Source organism: Zonotrichia albicollis, chromosome 2 (genome assembly GCF_047830755.1).
Source record: "Zonotrichia albicollis isolate bZonAlb1 chromosome 2, bZonAlb1.hap1, whole genome shotgun sequence".
Lineage (NCBI taxonomy): Eukaryota > Metazoa > Chordata > Aves > Passeriformes > Passerellidae > Zonotrichia > Zonotrichia albicollis.
This window is the reverse complement of record NC_133820.1, coordinates 1977404-1998033: the sequence shown is the minus strand read 5'-3', so window position 1 is coordinate 1998033 and position 20630 is coordinate 1977404. Positions and strand designations below refer to the sequence as shown.

Here is a 20630-nt window from a genome sequence, read left to right as displayed (position 1 = left end):
AGAAATATCTGATTGAATATGCCATCTCTGAAAGCCAGCTTTACACCCCTACTTATTGAAAAATGCTATTGTCTGCATCAATTCAGAAATGACTACTTGCTCAAGAGGGTTTTGCACAATGGAAGATTCTCTAGCATCAGGCTGCAGGATGTTTACTTCTCTGGGTTTTAGGATTTTCCTTTCATGTGGAGGTGTCAGCCCTGTGACAGTAAGGAAATGATAAAGGGAAGGGAATCTGGGGCATTCGTGTGCTTGAAACTAAAGAGAGTGGGCTGTACAACCAGTCATCATTAGCAAACTGAACTAAAGGAAACATGAATTTTTAAAACCTCTGATCTCTAAGAGCTTAAAAGTGATGTATCTTTTAAGTTGATATTGCAAAACCAGGGTATAACTGATGGGTGCAGATGAAAATAACTGATTTGGGGGCAGATGCACCTCAGCAGCTGAGGCTAAACATTCATCTAAAAAGAAAGAAGCTGGTTATTCTTCTCACTTCCAAGGGCTTTCCAAAAAGACTTATCAAGGCATCTGGGAATTTACACACACACATACACAAAAAAAAAAAGTTGTATTGTGACAACACTATGAAATGTTTTATTCATGTAAGATGTGAACATGAGAGTCAATGCAGAAATAATCACAAATTTTATTAGAGGAAATGAGGGAATATTGATAGGAATTACAAAAAGACCAGACTAAGCCCTGTGAATGGGCATTATCAGGAACCCAAAACTCTGGGTCAGCATGCTGGAGCAAACACAGAAATGGATCATTCAGTTTTTTAGACTGAAGGTAAACTGTAACAGCTCAGGAGAAATACCTGGCTGAGGCCTGTTGTACATTGTGGACATTTAATAAACACTTCCACTCTTAATCAAACTGAACAGAAATGGACAATTGTGGTGGGATAATCAAAATGCCCTTCTATGATTTAGCAGCCCAAGACTGTGTTTGTTTCTCATCCCCTCATCCAAAAAAATCACAAACATAATTTGAGCAGAAGAGAAAAAAAGAAGTGATGTGATAAAAGAGTCTTCTTTTAGGCTTGAAAAATATTGGAACTGAGGAAGGGAAATGGTGGACTCAGTGTCACCACTTGGCATAGCTCTGGTTTTCCACAAACCCCAAAAGAGATGGGCATTCCCAGGAAAAGAAAAATCTGCCATTTTAAGCCCTTTCACCTCCTTCCTAATCTTATTAACATTCTTTTTCATTAATTTTTTTGTGTAGAATGGCTGCTTTGGGATATTAATAGTTCTAAGAATTGCTGTGCAGCCTGGTTGGCAGCCTGATTGCCCTCTCGTGTCAAGCACTTAGAGAGGTTTTTGGGTTTTTTTAAGGGTACCAGCACTGAGATGGCGTTTAAGTTAAGTACACACTTCAAAAGTGTATCTTCACATTTGGATATCCTTTCAAAAAATAAATGTAATCTCTTGTTCTGCATCAGTTTGGATATGGTGCCTCCCTGGGACTGTGCTGGTTGAGCAAAACATTGATTTGAGTAACACTTGATTTGTGTGTATTTTAAGTATCTACAAAATATACACAATTTTTCATGAATTCAGAGTTTTGCTGGATTATACACACCCAATGCACGCAGCAGATCTAGGAGAATTGTTTTTGTGACACCCCATTTTATCTGTCTCCCATGTTCCTAAGTCAATGAGACTTTTATTCTTTAAAGGAAAATTATGACCCTCAGTTTGTAATTACTCAGACATGGCTTATGAATATTTGGGCTTGGCCTTAATTCAGATACATTCCAAAACATTACATGGCAAGTTTTGCTATTTGGAGATAGCAGGCTCTTCTTTGATCATTTTTTTAAGGGAGAATACACCAAAGTGAATGATGTGCATTCAGCTAATCCAGTAAGAACAAAAAAAAAAAAAAAAAAAAAAAAGTGCATAGAAAATAATTCTTAGGAGTAACACAGGGAATTGTGATTGTGAAAGAAATGAGAATTTTGGAAATATTTAATGTATTCAGCTACTGTGACTAACCTGTGCAGGGCAGCTAGAATTGCAAAAGCCCCACAATATGTGCATAATGCTGATGTGTCTCTTTGCTGTTTTGCAGGCAGACCAGTGATGATTGTAGTTGAATACATGGAGAACGGATCCCTTGACTCCTTCCTGCGGGTGAGGTGCCATTTTCTGATGACATTTGAACCAGAAACCATTCTAGGTTTAAGATTTTAAATCATTTATCATAAATTAATTTCTACATAATGTTATTCATGGATTTCCAGTGAAGAATAGAAGCCTTTTCCCCAGGGTATGTTTCTGAGGTACAGTAATACATTAGAGCACGGCTGGAAAAAAAGAAGATTTAAACTTTAGAATATAATTGATTTCTTCTACAAAAGTAGTTCCTGTATTTAGCAAAATGTATTTCAAATTGTTTTTGTGAAAGAAAAGATGAATTGAAGCATAAATGCCTGGCCTTATGGAAGTGGTTCATTTTTCTCAATCACCTTCAAAAATACTCTGTTATGATTTTTTTGGTTGGTGAAGCGTAGAATATACTCAGTAATTGATTTATAATATTTATGGCTACTTGCATTTAACCAATTGAATTAGAAAACAGTTCATGGGTGAATTGTCCTGGCATTAATTAACCCCCAAAGGTCCTTAGTAAACATTAAAGAAGGACTAAAGAATTAAATTGTATTTAATTCTTTTTAGAAATGTAAAAGGAAAGGATGACCCCCCTCTGTGAGCTAAACTTACCCTAAAAAAGTATCTTTTTTAACAGAACCCCTGGAAATGCTCCAGAGACCCACTGACCTAAGAACCTGTGTGAATAATTTTAATGTCAAGTATCTCAGATTTGTCTTTAAAAAGTAAACACCAGCCCTCAGTAGCCCTCTGTCATTTCCATCCTGCAGAATGTTAAATCTGGGCTTGTGGGGAGTCAGGGGCCTGTGGGTTTGGAAACTTGTTTGAAAGGGTGTCCTAAAGGAGAGACATTCACCAGAGAGCTGTGGAAACACTGGCATGAAAACCTTGGTGATGGCGATTGAAGGCTCCTCTGTGGCAGCAGGAAGAAGGAACTGCTCAGAGGTAAAAAGCGAATAAGCAGGAGGGAAAATCAGCCAGCATTTCAGAAAGCCATGGAGGCAGTACTTGTTGGGAAGGGGGAAAGCCACCAGAGAAGAGCAATACCTCCAGACCCTGATTCTCTTTACTGTTTGGTTTGGATTATTCCATAGGAATTTTTCTCTAACATTTCTTTGTTGTCCTCCTCACCTACTCTCCCAAATATTTTTTATTTTCCGTTGTCAGGATACATGACAGATATCTGTTATGTTGTCAGACACATACCTGTGGTTTCCTGTGATAATTTGATGATTTCTCAAAACCAAGTTATTTTTATGGAGTGTTTGGTATCATCCATGTCTTGGACACTGGGTAGCTTTTAAAAATTACTCCCCTTTCCTTTCTGGCTCATGTCTCTGTCCATCTGCAGACAGGAGCTGCCCCTGATGTGAGCACCTGCAGCTTTCCTGCTCTGTGATTTTTCAGCAGAGCCCCAGGAAGATTTGTCTGGGCCTGAAGCATTGTTCTGTGCATGTGTGTGTGCGTGGAGAATTTCACAGAAGAGAACAGAACCAAGTCCTGAAATAATTCATGAGAGAGAATTACCTTCCTCTGAACTGCTCTGGTGTGATATCTATATTCCAGGTTTATTTCACATGCATTCATGTATCAGGACAGTTACTACTTATTAGGATACTTTAATAGAAAGTGGCATCAGCAGAATTATGATGTTACTGTGGAGCAATGATTCTCACATTGCATCAGATATATTTGGAAGCAGAACTGCTGGGGGGAAATGTGAGCTAATAATTTCTGCAGCTGTTTTTCATGTATATTATTTTACAGCTTCAATTCATACTTCAGATATTCTTCTGGGTTATTCTTCTAAAAGGCTTTTTAAATGTACTTTAGATAATATTCAACATCCCAAAGCACTGAAGATATATGTCAGCATTTCTGTTTATAATTAGCAGAGCAAATGGCTGCAAAGTAACCTATTTAAAAAGAAATCCAGCTGCTTCATTAATAATAGTTGTTTCCTGCAGATATAAGTCCACATTTTTAAAAGCTTTTGTGAAGATACAAAGCAGCAGAGAGGTTTTATCTTTAGCAATCCTAATGAGAGGCGTTCAGTGACTATAACAAATGTTGTGGGATTTGGAAGGGCTTATCACATAGTCTGTCTTTCTTATTATTTAAGGAATCGATTGTTCCAGTGCAAAGTGTTTTTACACAGAGGGTAAAAAAATGTATTTCTCACCTTAAGAAATATTTCTCTGCATACCACAACCAGCAAAAATTCCCCAGCACATCCCTCCATCTGTCTTTCTCCAAAAGCCTGCAAAAATGGGGCAGTCTTACAAATTCAAAGTGAGATTCTGTGGTGACCCACATGAGGGTATTCCAGAGGAAGAATTCCATTTGCCATCACCCTCCCCACAGCTGTGGTGGGATATTTGCTTTCATGCCAGTACAGGTTGTGCCATGAATCAGAAGCCTCTGCCTACCCTTTAATCTCTCACCCCTAAAATCTAAAATACCTTTACTCCTTGCTTTAGAGACAGCAGTGCCCACTTTCTGCTATTTGTATGGATTTAACAGCAAGCTCAGCTGAATTATGTCTTCCCCACCCCACAAAATATTCTGTATGCTGGCTGCTAACGTTGAGCTTTTGGGTAAAAAAAAAATTGGCATGGATTTGCAACATGAAGCTGCTTCAGAGATATTCTGAAGTGGGAAGGCATCAGCTAATTAGAACTAATTTTGTAAGATGATGGTAATTAATTTCAGTGATTGTGCTTCATCAGACATCCTAAATTGCTGGATACATTTGACACTGAATTTTCCTCAGAAATACTGCATTATTTTTGCAATTATAAAAAACTCAGTTACAAAAGATGAAACTTAGTTTTTTGTAGTGTTGTTTGGGAGTTTTTTTATCACATAAGATTGAGACATGTAGGATAATCATCCCAGAAAAGTATACCTGAAATTTGCCATCAATGAAACAATGGTTTGACCAGAAATGAGGTTCATGTGGCTTCATTTCTGGTAACACTTGGAGAGATTTCTCTGAAAAAGGATGTGGGTTTCCAGCTAAGCATTTCCTCAGGGGCTAGAAGCCTCTTCCAGCTTCCAGACAGAGGAAATCTGTGCCTGGAAGGAAAGTGGCTAACCCTTGGGAACTGAGGAGACACAGGTAAAATTTCCTGTTAGCAGCTTCACACACAGATTTTGGATGGGGCTCATTGTCATTGTTTTACCTGCCTGTGTCACAGAGATCTCAGCAATCCTTTATTCTGCAGGCATATGAGGCAAATAATAAAGGCAAGAAGGGTTGAAAGGGCAGCTCTCTGTATCGATAGGAAGATGTTAGTGATTAGACAGGGCAGTTTGCTCAGGCTTGTGGATACAGGCTGCAGAAGAGACCAGAAAGACAACCAGGAGAGATGCAGAATAACCGCGAAGTAGAGAAAAAAAAAGCTGAAAACCCACAAAACCTTTTTAGCAAGCAGTTTGGCAGTTTGCCCTGCTGTGGGTTGGAGATGGCTGTTGGACCCAAGCCTTTGAGATGATTGCAATAATTCCTACAAAAGTCCTTTCCCAAAGGTTGTTTTTTTTTTCCCAATGCACCTTCCCCCACTCAGCCCACTCTCCAAGCCTGTGCCTCACAGATTCATGGAACTATTCAGATTAAAATCTCATGTGCTCCATTTTGTTTTCATTTAAGGGGTCATTCTTGGCTAAAAAAATTGGATTTAGCATCACATGGAGGGGAACAGGTTAGAAGGTGAGGTGGCTGCTTGGGAAGAGTGATTCCTGGAGAGCTCTGAGCTGGCTGAGGTCTGTGCTCACCTCCTCATGCACCAGGCAATTATTTAATCCTTTTCTGGATTTAAACACAGAAAAGGAACATGTCTGGAAGCTGCCTTTTGGAGGAGATTTGGGGTTGGCTACACAGAATCACATGAAATGAACCAAAAAGAGTAATCACCAGAATACTGAACTTCTTTCAGTATTTTTCTGCAGCTGCAGACTACCAGAGTAGTTTCCTGCTTAGTGTCCAAGGTGTGCTGAATAGACAGAGATATTTAGGTTTGAAAGATGCTCCAGTCTTGCCAGTTTTGTGAATCTCAGAGCTGTAAAAAGAAGGGATGTTTTTAGCTGGGTAATCACAGCACCACCTTGCTTCCTTCATTTTTACTATTTGCCGTTGTAATTCTTCTCTTCTACTCAAAACTGGTGCTGATGGATTTCCATTCACTTCAGAAAATTAAAATACTTGTAGAAAAAAGTTAGATTTATATACAGGCAAGCATAGTAAGTGAAAATGCTGCCACACTCGTTGTTTTTTTCTTTCTAAGAGTCTATAAGAAATAAACTTAATTGCCTTAGAGCACCAGCTGCAGCAGACTGTACAGCAAATGAAAGCCTGGAATTCAGCTTTAATCCCTCAAGGCTGGCCTAGCAGAGGCTAAGATAAGTGTTACTAGACAGAGAAAATATTGTGATATATTGCTGTGTCTTGCAGTAATCGTTATGAAGTTATTCTCAGAGCAGCTTTGCCATCACACTCACCCTTTTTTCAGCTACAGTTTAGATGCTGTGGCAGACACATTTAGCAAGTTTGGGGGGAAAGTGAGAGAAGACAAAAATGAACACTTGCAGCAGATTCTGTGGAACAGTGTTGTAAAGTGTGTGTTGTATATCCATCTAACGTGGCCTCAGCAGACAGAGTAGGCTGTGGGGGGAAGAAAGCCAGATGGCCTTCCCTAAGTTTAATGGTTCCTGTTATTATTTATCTGCATTCAGAGAGGCAAAAACATTGGAGCTCATAACTAATATTCCTTCTTTTGCTTTCCCACGCAGTATTCATGGGCACTTGAATTTATTGGAGGCATGTTTCTTTCCTGGCAGAATCAAGGTGGCATTTTGCTTTCAAAAATCAGTCTGTAAAAGAGAAAACGTGCACTGGGAACCTGGAAGCTGCTGATACTTTTTTTCTTTTTTTATTTACACTAAAATTGGATTGAGCAATTAGAAATTGAATTTGAAAGATGGCATTACCTTAATAGTGAAATTGTAAGCAGCATGTATTTAAGTGAACTAAGATTGCACTGAGAAGCTCTCACTGATGCTGCAGTGCCAGCATTTGTTCTCAAGCAATGTTTTACCCTCCTAAAAGTATGTATGAAACAACATTTCTGATGCTGTTGTGGGAATTTACTGTAGAAATGCTGGGCATTTTTAATATGTAGATCTTTTTACTTAGATATTAAATACCGAAGATATTCTTAGTACTGAGCAGCAAGAAATTTTTCACAAATGGTCTTGTATTTGAGGGCAAAAAGAATTTGAAAGGTAATGTGGACTCTCTCAGTGTGCTCTTTATGAATTTGTCAAGAATGAGAAATCAGAAGATCAGAACAGAGCCAGTGTCTTTTAAATGAAAGGATTTTGAATGTCTTTTAGAAGAGAGGAGAAAAGAAGCCAAGAAATTACAGGCCAGTCAGCTTAATGTCAACGGCTGTAAGATTTCTGGAACAAATTATCAAGCAAAGTCTAAGCATCTTAAAGATAACAGCGAGATAAGTGTGAGCCAACATGGATTTGTCAAGAGCTAATTCTGTCAAACAGATCTGGTTTCCTTTTGTAGCAGGGCTCAGGCTTTGTGGCTGTGGGAGAAGCAGTTGATCTCATAAACTTTGGCTTCAGTAAGGCTTTAAAACTCTCCCACATGAGATGTTTGTGAGCAGCTAGAGAAATATGATTTTCATGAAACTTCTGCTACATCCTGTGTGGAAGGAATGGAATTTGGATAGAAAGAAGTTTGGGGTAGGGCTGTTCTGCACTCTGTGTAGGATCACTCATTAGCATTTAAAATGAACTAAAGTAATTAGAAATTGAATGAATGGAATCTATTAATAATAATTAAGTCTGCATGGAGCTCTGTCAGCAGTTGAATGAAGAGGAAATATCAGCTGACCTCATTTAGTACCAAAAATATAAACTTTAGTGTGACACACATGATAGCTTGAAGAATGAGTTACACTTCCAAGAAATACCAAGCTGCAATTTGAATTTTGGAAGATTCATCTTGACAAAGTCCCACCATTTACTTTGCACAGTAAAACTGTAACAATAAATGCATAGCAAAAGCTGCATCTTCCACCCAGCGACCAGTAGCAAGTGTCAGTGGTGAATATGATCTAAGTTAGACACAGACACACCATTTTCAGTGCTGTTCTCCATCTAAAATGAAATCTAAATAATCTGCAGTAAAATTTTTAGATTTGTAGTAAATTCTGCACAGAGGATTTACCTAAAGCCTAAAATTTTTCTGAGTTATTTGGCACATAAGGAAGTGGATTTTGGAATTGATGGAACTCCAGAAACAATACAGAAAATCCAGTGGCCATGCCTCCAAAAGATTACTGGGTAGTGAAATGGAAAAAAACCTTCTGAAGATGAAAAATTCCACAGGCTTGTAGAAAATCACTAAACTGGGCACTGGGGCTAAAAACTGGAGGGCAGAATGCAATGGGAGAAAGTCTGGATATCCTTCTTCCCCTACATTAACTGAACCTCTTCAGCAGCCCATTATAAGTTAGTGCTCTTGAAAGGTCTGTAACATGAGGAGAATATTTCACTTACATGAGGTTCTTAAAAGCAAACTGTAGCTGACTAAAAATAATTTTTTTCAGGGCATTTTTAAGGACTGCGTAAATGCAAGATCAGCTACTCAGATATTGCATCTATACCCTGCTGTTGAGAAAAGTTTATTTAGAAAAGCCATCAAAGCTTGATTAAAATTTAATGGGATGATAGGATAAATGTGGTGAGTCCACTGAGGTCTGAATTGCTGCCAGTATTGATTAACACCCTTAACAGCCCAGTGGGAATCTTATCAAAAACATATTTCAAATCTAAGCTGTGAGAATCAGAATAAAGCCCTGGGTAGCAACCATGCTATCAGTCAGATGAGTGTTTTATTTCCCTATATGCCAAGTGAATGAAACAAGATAGAGGAAAGCTGCCAAAGGATTGTACCTGGGGGCTTGCAAAATGCTGAAAATATGAGGTCAGATTCTACCTGCTCTAATTTCATCAACCTAGCTGAATTTTCCAAAGGTTAAGTATAGCTCATAGTCTGTATCCTGATCAGCTTACATCAAAAAAATTTTGATGTATTGAATGATAAGTTTATAGATTGTAAGGGGATACAGCTGGCATGGAAACTGATGCACAAGTGATTACAAAGAGACTTGATTGAGAAAAGACTGTTCTGCTGACAGTAGAAATGTAGTTGGTCCAACTGCAAGGCTGGCAGTGAAAAAATATAAAACCACGCATGAGAACAGAGAGAGGAGAGCAGATGCAGTAGAGAATTCTGAGAAACATACAGAGGGAGGAGGAGGACAGAATAAAATTGCAGCTGGTACGTTAGCAGGTCTGTCATTTCTTGAACAGTGAAGATAAGAAGCTTTAACTTTTTGTGTCAAGGCAGAATCCCAAAAAAACTTGAAAGAACGGCGGAGAGAATAGCAAAAGCATGAGATTGTTTTAAAGTCAGGCATTGCAGCTATACTGGTAAGGCAAGTACTGAGACTTGCAAAGAGCAGACAAAAGGTTATGTTTTATGAAAAATCAGCCAAGCATGGTGTAACTTTGAAAGAGCAGAAATTAAAAAAGGAAGGCGTGAATGCTTGCAATCCAAGAAGACAAAAGGTTAAGGGAGGTGCTACAGATGACTCAGGTTTGTTGAAAAAAATTGAGCTGTTAAGGAGGAGGTAAAATCTAGAGGTTTGAGGGGTTGGTTTAGTTTGGTGCTTTGTTGTGGGGGGTAGAGGGGGCATAAATGGTCATTTTGCAAAACTCAGGTGGCACTTTGTTCCAAATCCTAATTTTACAGTTGGCTGAAAGAAGTAATCTGTACATGGTAAGTGTGAAGAGTACCAACTGTTGGCAACTACCTTTTTAATTTTTTTTATCAATAGAACAATCAGAATTATTAAATAAAAGGCAAACCCAGAAATCCCATATGGCCTCATTACAAAAATATTGTCTAGAATTCCTGTCCTTCCTTTACAGGAAGCAGCTTGAAGTAGTTAAGAATGTAATCTTTTGTCCCTCTTTGCTTAATGGCTGGATGGAATGAGTTTATTGAAAATATCTGTCCCTGATACTTTAGGACTCATGGAAGTTGTGTTTTGAGCCTCAGCTGAGTGTCCTCTGCAGGACCAGGTGCTCATCCCTGGCCTTGATGGTGACAGTGAGGGAGGGTGCAGCCTCCTTGGGGAGAGCAGCCTCCAGTTTGGAGGAGATTTTAGAGACAGAGAAGCTTTACTACCCTGACATAAAGCACTGACACATTCAAGGGGGGAAAATTGCTCTAAATCAGTTGTAAATAGCTGGTTTTAAAGAGGTGTTATTAAATGTGCTTTCACGGGAGGTGGCTGTGGTGTTTGGCACTGCTCCTTCAATACAAATGTTGCTGAGTAGTATAATAAGGCAGTGAGGTCATCTAGCTGACAAGGTATGCTTGTATCCTCCTTTTACCATTTTCTTTCTGATTTTTGTTGCAGTCTTTAAATGTTCGTATCCTGACTAGCTGTATATAGGCCCCGAGTCATTGAATCATTATGGGAATGCTGAAATACTTTGCTGACCAGGGATAAAGATAAGCACAGTTCAGCCTGTTGCTTTGATGAATCTAATGAATTTGGTGAACTTTCTGTAAGCTTCTCCCCTATAAAAATAACCTTGGTTAAATGCATGAGCTAAGCAATACAAGTGTCCTGAATGCTGATCAGAACTTGTTATTTGTCTGTAGCCCAATGCTAGAAGTGTTGAAAGAGAAAATGGAAAATGTTTGCAGGAGTTGTTTTTGTTTGGCCGTTCCTGTGAACATAAAAAGCCTTGGGTCACTGAATAATCCATGACAAGCTAAATGTCTGCCAGTTGAGGTCACTATAAAAATATTCCTAAAAGCAGTGTGCTGTGAATGGTAGAGAGGGCAGGTGTAAACAAGGCAGGGAGCCTGCAGTCACATTTCTGTGCAGGTGCCCACTGCCACATAATTCAGGAGCTGTCTGAAGCAGGGCATAGAGAAGTGTTAACTTTGATGCTGCAGATGGAGAAACTGAGGCCCAGCCAGGCTGCCCAGCTGGGCAAGCACAGTTAATGGCATAAGTCTTATTTACAGTTGATTTCAGAAGGTATCAAGAAGTTTGATGCATTCATGGGTCTGAGCTTAACCTTAATCTGCCAGGAAAATTTTGGCAAAGCTGAATTCCTGAATTCTACCTCATTTGATCCAGTGTTCAGAGATTAGGTATAAGGTGCACAAGCAGCATGAGCTAAAGACCCAAAATTTTTTTCAGGATATTTTGGGATTTTTTTTTTTTTACAAAAAAACCCTCCCTAAAAAAATACTGTAAAAGTGAGGTAACAGCAGACAATCAAGGCAGAGACAATAAAAAGGAGGTTCTTTGTTTCCTGAGGCCATAGGTGAAGAAATTTGTGTCCTTTCTCGTTCTTGTACTAAAAATAGCGTTGGGGGAAGGCGTTCATAGTAACCAAGTATGAAAGCAATTAAATGTTGTCAGTAGGAAGGCTGTGAAATGTGTGAAAATGTGGAGGAAAGGGGGAGAAGCTGCACAGTGAGAGATGGGATGGGATGCACTGCCAAGCAACTTAAGTCCTTGAAAAAAAACAAGCTTGCAAGTGGGCAGCTTTTGAACGCAATCACAATAAGTTCCTAAAATCCGTGGAGCAGAAGCGTTGTAAATCAGAGCTGAGGTTGGTCTCACTGGGATGAAACAAAGGGAGGTGTCTGAGCTGTGTGTCCCCTTGCAGAAGCACGACGGGCACTTCACGGTGATCCAGCTGGTGGGCATGCTGCGGGGCATCGCCTCGGGCATGAAGTACCTGTCGGACATGGGCTACGTGCACCGGGACCTGGCGGCGCGCAACATCCTGGTCAACAGCAACCTCATGTGCAAGGTCTCCGACTTCGGCCTCTCACGGGTGCTGGAGGACGACCCCGAGGCTGCCTACACCACAAGCGTGAGTTTCTTATCTGATCTGAGCAGCTGATTGCCTGGTGCCTCTTCTGTTCTCTCGGGTTTCGTGTTGCTGGAATGGCTCCTGAGGTATTAAAAAGTCTTTTTTCATAGCTCTGCAGTCGAAGAAGAAGTTGGGTCTGTGGTTCTCAAGGTTGTTTGTTTTCTCTTGTCTAATACATTCTTTCTCTGTGGAGGTTTGGCAGGTCAGGTTGAGGCACACTGACCACCCTCTGGGCAGTGTTAGTTTTTTATACTAAGAACTACGTGTACATTATTTACAGTAATTTCCCAATACCTATCACCTATGTTAGACAGTCTGTCTCTACTTTAAACCAGTCCAGAAGTGTCACCATCACAGCAGAAGATGGAGGGCAAGAAGAAGAAAAAGAAACACAGGACATGCCCAGATTCCTCCATCTTGCCTCTTGAGTCCCCATTCTAAACCCCCAAAATTCTACTTCTTCACCCTGTGATAAATTCACTGTCATTCTATTCAACCCTTGTGGCTTGCAGATCTTCACACAAAGCTGGCAATGTTTCAATGGGTTAAAATCGAAGGCACTGGTGTCTTTGACTCCATGCCAAGGTCTCTGAGCCCTCCAGGGCAGCCAGAGGATTGTCCTGGGTTCTGACAGTATTCCAGTTTCAGATTTGTCTGTGCCACAGGAAGAACAGTTGGAGTTGGCTTTGTTCCCTTCTCAGTCATGTGATTCAGCAAACACAGTGCTAAGGGAAGTTGTTTTGATTTTTGGCTAAGGGATGTGTTAGGAAACTTTGGCAAAAGTTTATTTTAAGCAAATGTGCAAGTATAAGTGGGAGGCCTTTTTCATTCTTTGTGGTTTTGTTGGCTGTGGAGGCTCTTTTCCCATGCTGTTTCCTCTTCTGGCAATTTGTGTTCCTTTACAAGGATGTGTTTGTGAAAGAGGGATGGGAGAAGAGAGGCTCTTACCAGCTTCATTTTTGGAAGCACGCTGCCAATGCAAGCCTGGCATTCATAAATTAGAATTTTAATTTTATTTCACTGAAGTTTATCTTCTAGCAGGACATTTAGGACCTTCTTTGCATGGTTTAAGTCTCAGTTTATGAATACTTAATTCCTTGGAAAATGGGGTTTGGGTGAGGGGAGTTGGGGAGGGTTATTTTGGTTTGTGGTGTTGTAGGGGGGTTCCAGTGAAGTGAAAAATTCTTGAACGTGACAAATGACAAGTTCCAATACACCATTTTTCCTGATACCAAACTACATTTCAGATGCAATTATTATCACAACAGTTAATTGCAAGCTGATTTTTTAGTAACTTTCACCTCTATCATTTAAACTGAAACTATTTCAGAGGCAGATTGCATTCTCATTCCTACTCTCACAAAATGTGCAGAATTTGTATATTCCCATGGTAGGGCACAGTGACAGAATTGTAATAGAGAAGATAAATGAACATTAAATAATTTATTTTACCCTTTTTTTTCTATTCCACTTTAAAAAGTGATGTATGGCCAAAACAAGGAACTCATCTAATTTCTCTGTACTGCAGTAAGTATTGTGGTGCATCTACTGAATTCAATTAAGATATTGTAATGGGATTTTAGATCTTACATATTTATATATGTAGAATAATATATTTACTTTTAGTTTAGGCCTAAAATAGAGGTGTTATGATAATTTTGCTGCAACTTCCATTTCTAAGAAGTTCTATACAGAACTGCAAGCTGACTTAGAGGAAAACAAGTCACTTTACAAGGTTTTGTATTGGTTTTAATATGCCAGCTGGGGGGAAAAAAGACCCCAGATTTCACTTTATAGCAAAGATTTCCTTCATTTAGTTCTCAAAACCTGTTTTCCTTCCCACTGCTTCTCAGTAAGAGGTTTGCAAGGGAAGATGAACATGGCTGCAGCTGAGCAGGTTCTCACATGAGCAGGGGCTGGCTGATGGCCCTGGTGAGGAGCTCAGCTGGCACCAAGTGCCCCATGGCAGGAGTCAAGGGACAATCTCAGCTCTGAGCCCAGGATAATGGCCCCAGCTGGTGCCAGGCACTGGGAATGGCCAGGGAAGACACCAAATGAAAACTGGAGGCTTTCAGCTATTATTTATCCTGTAATTTTCTACAGAACAATTGATTTTACAGTATAGTCAGTGCCTGTCCTGGTCATCATGGCTAGAGCTGCTTTTAATCAGGGTGTGCTGTGCTGTGAAAAACACAAACAGTGCCATGACATATTCCTTTTTTCCTTTATCTGTGTTGAAAGACTTCCTTGAAATTGTAGAACAGGCTTTGTTGAAATGCTCCCTGTTTTCCTTTCCACCCAAACGTGAGAGCCTGGTGTAGGTGTAGAGCTCAGGAGTGCCTCAGAGCCGCTGCTCCATGCTGCCGAGGCTGCAGCTGGTGCTGGAGTGCCAAATGCTGCTGGGAGGTGCATTTGGAGGAGCAAGGCCAGCAGGAGGGGATGTCACAGGGGCTGGTGGCAGTGGCAGCTCCCCGTGGCAGCCAGGCATCCAAGGGGAATCTGTTTGGACCATGAACCCCACCAAAGATCAAAAAGCTTTGAAACTAAGGTGGGGAAATGCTGTAGGCCATTATGACATGAACAAAAAACTTTGTAAATGGCAAGAGTTCAAAGAGGTATAAGGGAAATGGAAAGCGTTTCTAATCACTTACTCCTTCAGCTTTCCTGTCCTTGCAAGTGTGTCCTCACACACTGGCTGTTTTAGTCATTGTGGCAGAGCCTGCCCAGTTCTTCCTGTCACCTGTGGTCCTTGGGAAGTGTCCTTCCCTCATTCCTGAGGACAGACTGACAGCTGCAGTCCATCTTGTGTCACACAGCCAGGTTTCTGTGGGATGCTCTTGCCTTCCATGAGCTCTATCCTTGGGTCTTGTTCCCCTTGAGCAAGTCCAGCAGATTTCTCTCTAGGAACGCTCAGCAGGAAGTCAAAAACCCTGTCAGGTTTTAAAAGGACTCAGCACAACTCTGACCAAAATTGGGCGGGGACACAAAGAAGAAAGGATTTGTCACAATGCCCGGGGAGGACTCAGGGAAGGCTTTCATGGTAGCAGAAGGGACAGGAGGCCCACAGTGGGTGCCAAATCCTCCTGCAGCTCTCACTGCCCAGCATTTTGGCACTGACTCTTTTCCCCCTCATGAGCATCTTCCCAGCAGCAGGCCGTGTGTATTCCTGGAGGATCTTCTAGCAACTCTTTAGTTTCCAATATGTGAAAGTTAAACCCTCAGTGTTCTCTCAAAGATTCTGGTGATTTTAGAATTCATGTTTCCCCTCCACAGAGATTTTTATTGATAACAGCCCTGTATCTGTAAATGTAAGAAATCCACAGGGTGGGTCTGCATTTGGAAAAGTAGTATTTTAGCCTCACATCTCTCTGTACAGCACTGTCAGTGCTCAGAGAAAACTGATTATTTGATCTTCCCCTTTTTGTCTTAGTCCTGGTGTCAGGAACTGAAGGGTAGAATTGGATGTTTTCCTTGGAGATTATCTACAATACACTGTAAGCCAAAAATAGACTTTTATATCTATGATGCAGTGGTCAATTACTGTATGAATGTACTTTTTTAGTCTTCCAGCCTGTTGAGACAAAGGTTGTAAATATATCTTTGATTAGAGGGTTTTTAGGAAATAAAATATTGATTCCTGTTTGTTACCTGGAATAAAAAAAAAATTACAGCAAGATACCATTTTAGAATAGGAAGGAGGAATTAAAAGCCAGGAAAATTTGACTGCACATCTCTGTGTTCCAGATCAATCAGGAAAATATAAAGCAAACTTTGGGATAATTGAGTACTATGTGGATTTTGCCTTTGGAGACAAAACTTTCATTTTTAGTAATGGTTTCCAAGGCAACACTTAGTCATAAAAGGACATTTCTAGTCTATAAACAAGCATTTCTGTCCATACAGAGGACATCTAGGCACTTGCATTCCTGCTTTTAGATAGACTGTGCTAGTTGTTGTAGATTCATTTAGTTTAAAACATGGTCAGGGTTCACATGTATTTTAAAAGGAACTACATGGCCCCAAAACAACTCTTTACATATAGCAAAATATTTATAATCAGAACAGAATTTGTGGCACTACTGCAAAAAGGACTAAACTGGTATTTCTCTTACAGGTGACACCTTAATAGTCTGCATTAAATCTGATTTTTAGCAAGACAAAAAGCTGCTACAAACAGAATTATATGATAAAGAAATGTATTCCAGATTTCTTCTATCAGCTTTATTTGTGAATTCATTCTGAATTCATTCATTCAGCCTTACCATATGAAATATTTTCTTCTTTCCATAATAGTAGTTAGAGAATTGATTTATTGCATTGTATTTTCTGAATCACTTTGTAAACTTTATGGGTCTGACTCTTCTCAAGCCAGTTGGGTGAAATAACCCATCCAGGAAGATTTCAGACTTATTAGAGGAGCAAAGATTGATGCCAATAATCTTTATTAATAATACCAAGTAGCAAAACTCTGAGGGAATCTGGATGAGACATTCATATTTTTTCACTTTGTTATATACTTTCCACTTTGCAAGACAATTTCGGATTTCCCTGAGTGGTACACAAGTAACAGGTTTGGGGAGAGAAGGTTTAATCTGCTGAAAGTAAAACAAAATGCAAATGATTTTCCAGTTAATTTGAGATGTTAGCAATAGTTTCTGAACAAACTGTGCTATTGCAAGCAGGTTGCGTGGGTATTTGCTTAGGGTTAGAATTAATCATGGACTGTAGAGTAAATTGGTTATTGGCAACCATTGAGAAAAAGAAGCTGCAAAGGTCTGCATTAGCCTGTTTTCTTAAAACCCATTGGTGACCTAAGGTTGAGCATAATTGGTGTCAACCCTTGAGCTCCTTGTGTGACACAGCGTGAAGGGTGAGGAGCACCAGGCTGGTGAGGAGGGGCTGGGGGGGCTCAGCCTGCAGGAAAGGAGGCTCAGGGGGGACCTTGTGGCTCTCCCAAACTCCCTGAAAGGAGCCAGGGGGGGCTCAGCCTCTGCTCCTGCTAACGAGTGACAGAATAATGAGAGGAATCATCAAGTTGCTGCAGAGGAGGTTTAGATGGAATGTTAAAAAAATAAAATATCCTTCCAAAGGTACTGTGTGAGATTATAATATTATTTGCCAGACTAAAGCCACAGACCTCAGTGGGATCCCAAAGGGGTTGTCTATGGATAGGGCACTTGGTGCCACCTTGTCTCATCAGGATTCTTGTGCTCTTGGGCAGGAATCCAGCTGCTGCTGCTGCTGCCAGTCCCTGCTCTTAGCTGGGCAAAGGTTTGCTTTTACTGCAGTGTAACAGCAGCAATTCCTCTGCTGGGACTCTCACATCAATGTTTTGAAGAAGAGAGTGAATATCTCAGAATGTGGGCAGGGAGCAAGTTCACAAGAGCTGTGCTGATGTGTCCAGTTGTGAGAATTGCAAGTCACTGGTTTTGAGGTGTGTGGTGGGATTTGTGTCCACTGGTGGTGAGATGAGCCACCTACCCACGAGTGCCACTCCAGCTGGATCCATTCCCTGCGCTCAGAGGATGCCTGGGGCTGGAGACTCTGAATCTGCCCTCTCCAAGCCTCTGTCATCTGCTGTGGTGCCCTGGGCAGAGCATCCTCAGGGACAAGTAGCCAAAGGATGGAGTGTCTTGGAAGAAGACTTTTTGTCTCTTGAGCTGTACCAGCGTGAGGTTGATGACTTTCAATTAGTAGCTGTGTGTTTAAAAGTAACAGGAATCCCAAACTGAGCCATTCAGTGCAGGGTGTGGTGCTTGCTGTTTATTTTATTTATTTTTGTTGTGTGTAGCGGCCCCTGAAGACGAAAATATGTGACAAAATTTAAACATTTGGAAATATTGATTTTCAGTTTCTGTCTTCAGCTTTTATCCAGCTGTGATCCCAAGTTCATCCAAGAGTTTTTCTGGCTTATTTAACCCTACTTAAATTTAGTAATAGAAACAAACAGGCTATGAAAGACCAAAACAAAGGCAGACCCTTAGGAAGAAGGTCCCAGGACAAGAATGAAACATTTATGTAAAATTAAACTCTCTCCATGTTTTGTCAAACTTTGCATTCTGTGAGTACTCACTTCCACAGTCATTTGAGTTTTGAGAATGCATGCAAATTTGCATTTAGATGTGCAGAAATTTAAAAGGAGCTTAATGATCAAATTCAATTATAAAACTTAATCTCATCCCTGCTTTTTTCTTCCACATTACTCCAAGTAGGTACTCCAAATATGGATTTGGCAGAGAAATACAGTTGGAAATTTGCATTTCAGTTTTTCATTCCCAAAATGATGATGTTGATGAATTCAACACAAGTTTGGCTGTAAAAAAGGTGGTATTTTATACTTCATTCCTAATGTGGCTTTCAAAGCAACATCCATCATTCATTGTAATCCAATTTAATTTCAAATCAGAAGAATCTATTGTAGCGTAATCAATCTAAAGGATGTTGCCTTTAAAGATTTGGAATCTATGCCCTTCTTTTAGCTTGGATTTCAGCTTTTTGTCTCTCTGGCTCCTCCTCCCATTTTCATATTCTCAAATTTGAGTTTTGAACTCTCCATGTATGTGCTTGTGGTATTTCTCAGTTTGACTCCCTGAACATCTCTCAGTGGTTTTATTTACAAATGTTTCATAGGACTGAGAATGAACTATTTACAGATCTGTAGTGCTGGTGCTCTTGGAGATCTTTGCATCTTAGGAGATAATTGATGAATCTGTTTGTGGCATTTAACCCTGAAGGTGGTTGCATTTTGTCCTCTCATAGATAGTCAAGAGTGTCAAGTCTGTCTTTGTTGTAAGATTCAAAACTTGCCAGTATTCAGTCCACACAAAGATGCAGTGTTACATCTCTGAGCAGTCTTAAGTAGCTGTTCGAGGCCAGAGGAGGTGAAAAAATTCAATGCACTCACAAATAATTTCTGAAGTAAGAGTTAAAAGAGGATTGTGAATCTCAGAAAGCTACAGGTGCTGTTTTTGAAAAGACATCAGGCTGACCAAGGCCCCAAAATTACTGATCTCTTAGCTGGGCATGAAAACCTTGAAAAATTATCTGTGCACACTGTTCTCCTTGGAAACCAGCCCAATAATTGTAAGCAGTACACTTCTATGTGTGTGAGTACATGTGCTGCATACTATGAGCAGTCATTTTGTTGTTAATTCCTCATACTGTTAATAGAATTTTTTTTAAAGCTAACAATTTTCAGAATATTAATCTAATTTCAGACACAGCTGGGATTTGATTACATGCATTTATAATTTTGAATGAGAATTGTAATTTTCAAGCTACAATTGAAGAAGCTATTGTAAACATGCAGAACATGCTTATACATTTTTAGTGAGATCTTTATTCACACAGAACAGTCCTGTCCACACTTAGGACTAAAAAAGTGTACTGGCATAAAACCAAAGTTATTGCCCTGTTGCTAATTCTGTGAATGAATGTAATCTTGAATGCCTGTTTTGTTTATTGCAAATGAAGGATCACAGTTCACTTGGGATTTTAGTATTCATTGTATCAACCAAGGTGCAGTAAATCATAAAATACCTTTCCTGTGCTGGAACCCACCTGCACTATGCACAGCTCCTGATGCACTGTTTAATGAGCATCAGGGCCGTCCATTAAGGTCAAAGCAGGTGCTGTCAGCTGACAGTAATTCCCATAGGTTATGGTATTTTGATCTATATAACAAGCAGGACAATCTCTTGAAAGCCTTGAAAAAGAATGTAGCTTATTCATGTAGGTGTTTTTTTTTTCTTCTCATTAAAAACTACTGGTGCCTTTCAAAGATGAGTTAAGGAACTGTTATAAAATTTGTTTACTGTGTGCTTACAAGAGGTAGGAAATTTACTGGGAAAAGAAAACCATTCAGCTCCAGTGAGCCAAACAGCTCAGCTCTAACTCCTTTATTTAGTTATTGCTAGGTGAAAGGAAATAAGATCTGGATGATTTTTCGTTTTCATTTGTTGTACCACTCTCAATGGGAATTTATGAGGCACATTAAATACCACTGTATAAAGTAACTACTCTGCATACAGGCATATAAAACTTCTGGGTTGAAAATTTGAAGCACTTGGCTCCACCAGGCTTTTTTTAAAGCTTCATAATTAAATCTTGACATATTACACAGCAGGATGTGTTATGTCCATGAGTATAATTAAATGAATTCTTGACTCTAGTCAAAAGAAAAAAAAACCCAAGAAAGCAAAACCAACCACCTGTTGGACTTGGTTATTTAAAAGCAGTCAGTTGTTCAGGCACAGTTCAGGTGAAGGTTTCAAAGCTCCCGTGGAAGGAGCTTGGAGAGGAGGAGACTCATCCTGTGTCTTCAGCTGCTGTGGGTCACTGGTGGTTCTGTCTGGTTTGCCCTGCTGTGCTCAGGGTTGCTCTGAGCTGGCTGTGTCAGCTGGACAGCCAAGAGTTGTGACCCTGGAGGAGATGGAAAATTCTCAGCGGTGCTGCTGGATTGTGATGAAATCCTGTTTGTTTTTCAGAGTTGGGAATTCCTGTGTGCTAAAGATCTGA

The 20630-nt window shown here is 40.0% G+C and overlaps 1 protein-coding gene across 5 annotated transcripts in view; it reads left to right on the top strand.

Annotated features, from left to right (window-relative positions):
* EPHA6 (EPH receptor A6) overlaps nucleotides 1-20630 on the top strand; it is a 367730-nt gene that overhangs the window by 308193 nt on the left and 38907 nt on the right. For all 5 annotated transcript variants that reach the window (XM_074531375.1, XM_074531379.1, XM_074531363.1 and 2 more), the window contains 2 exons: nucleotides 2083-2144; nucleotides 11904-12113. In XM_074531375.1, the coding sequence (XP_074387476.1) occupies nucleotides 2083-2144; nucleotides 11904-12113 (272 nt within the window). The remainder of the gene's footprint in view (nucleotides 1-2082; nucleotides 2145-11903; nucleotides 12114-20630) is intronic.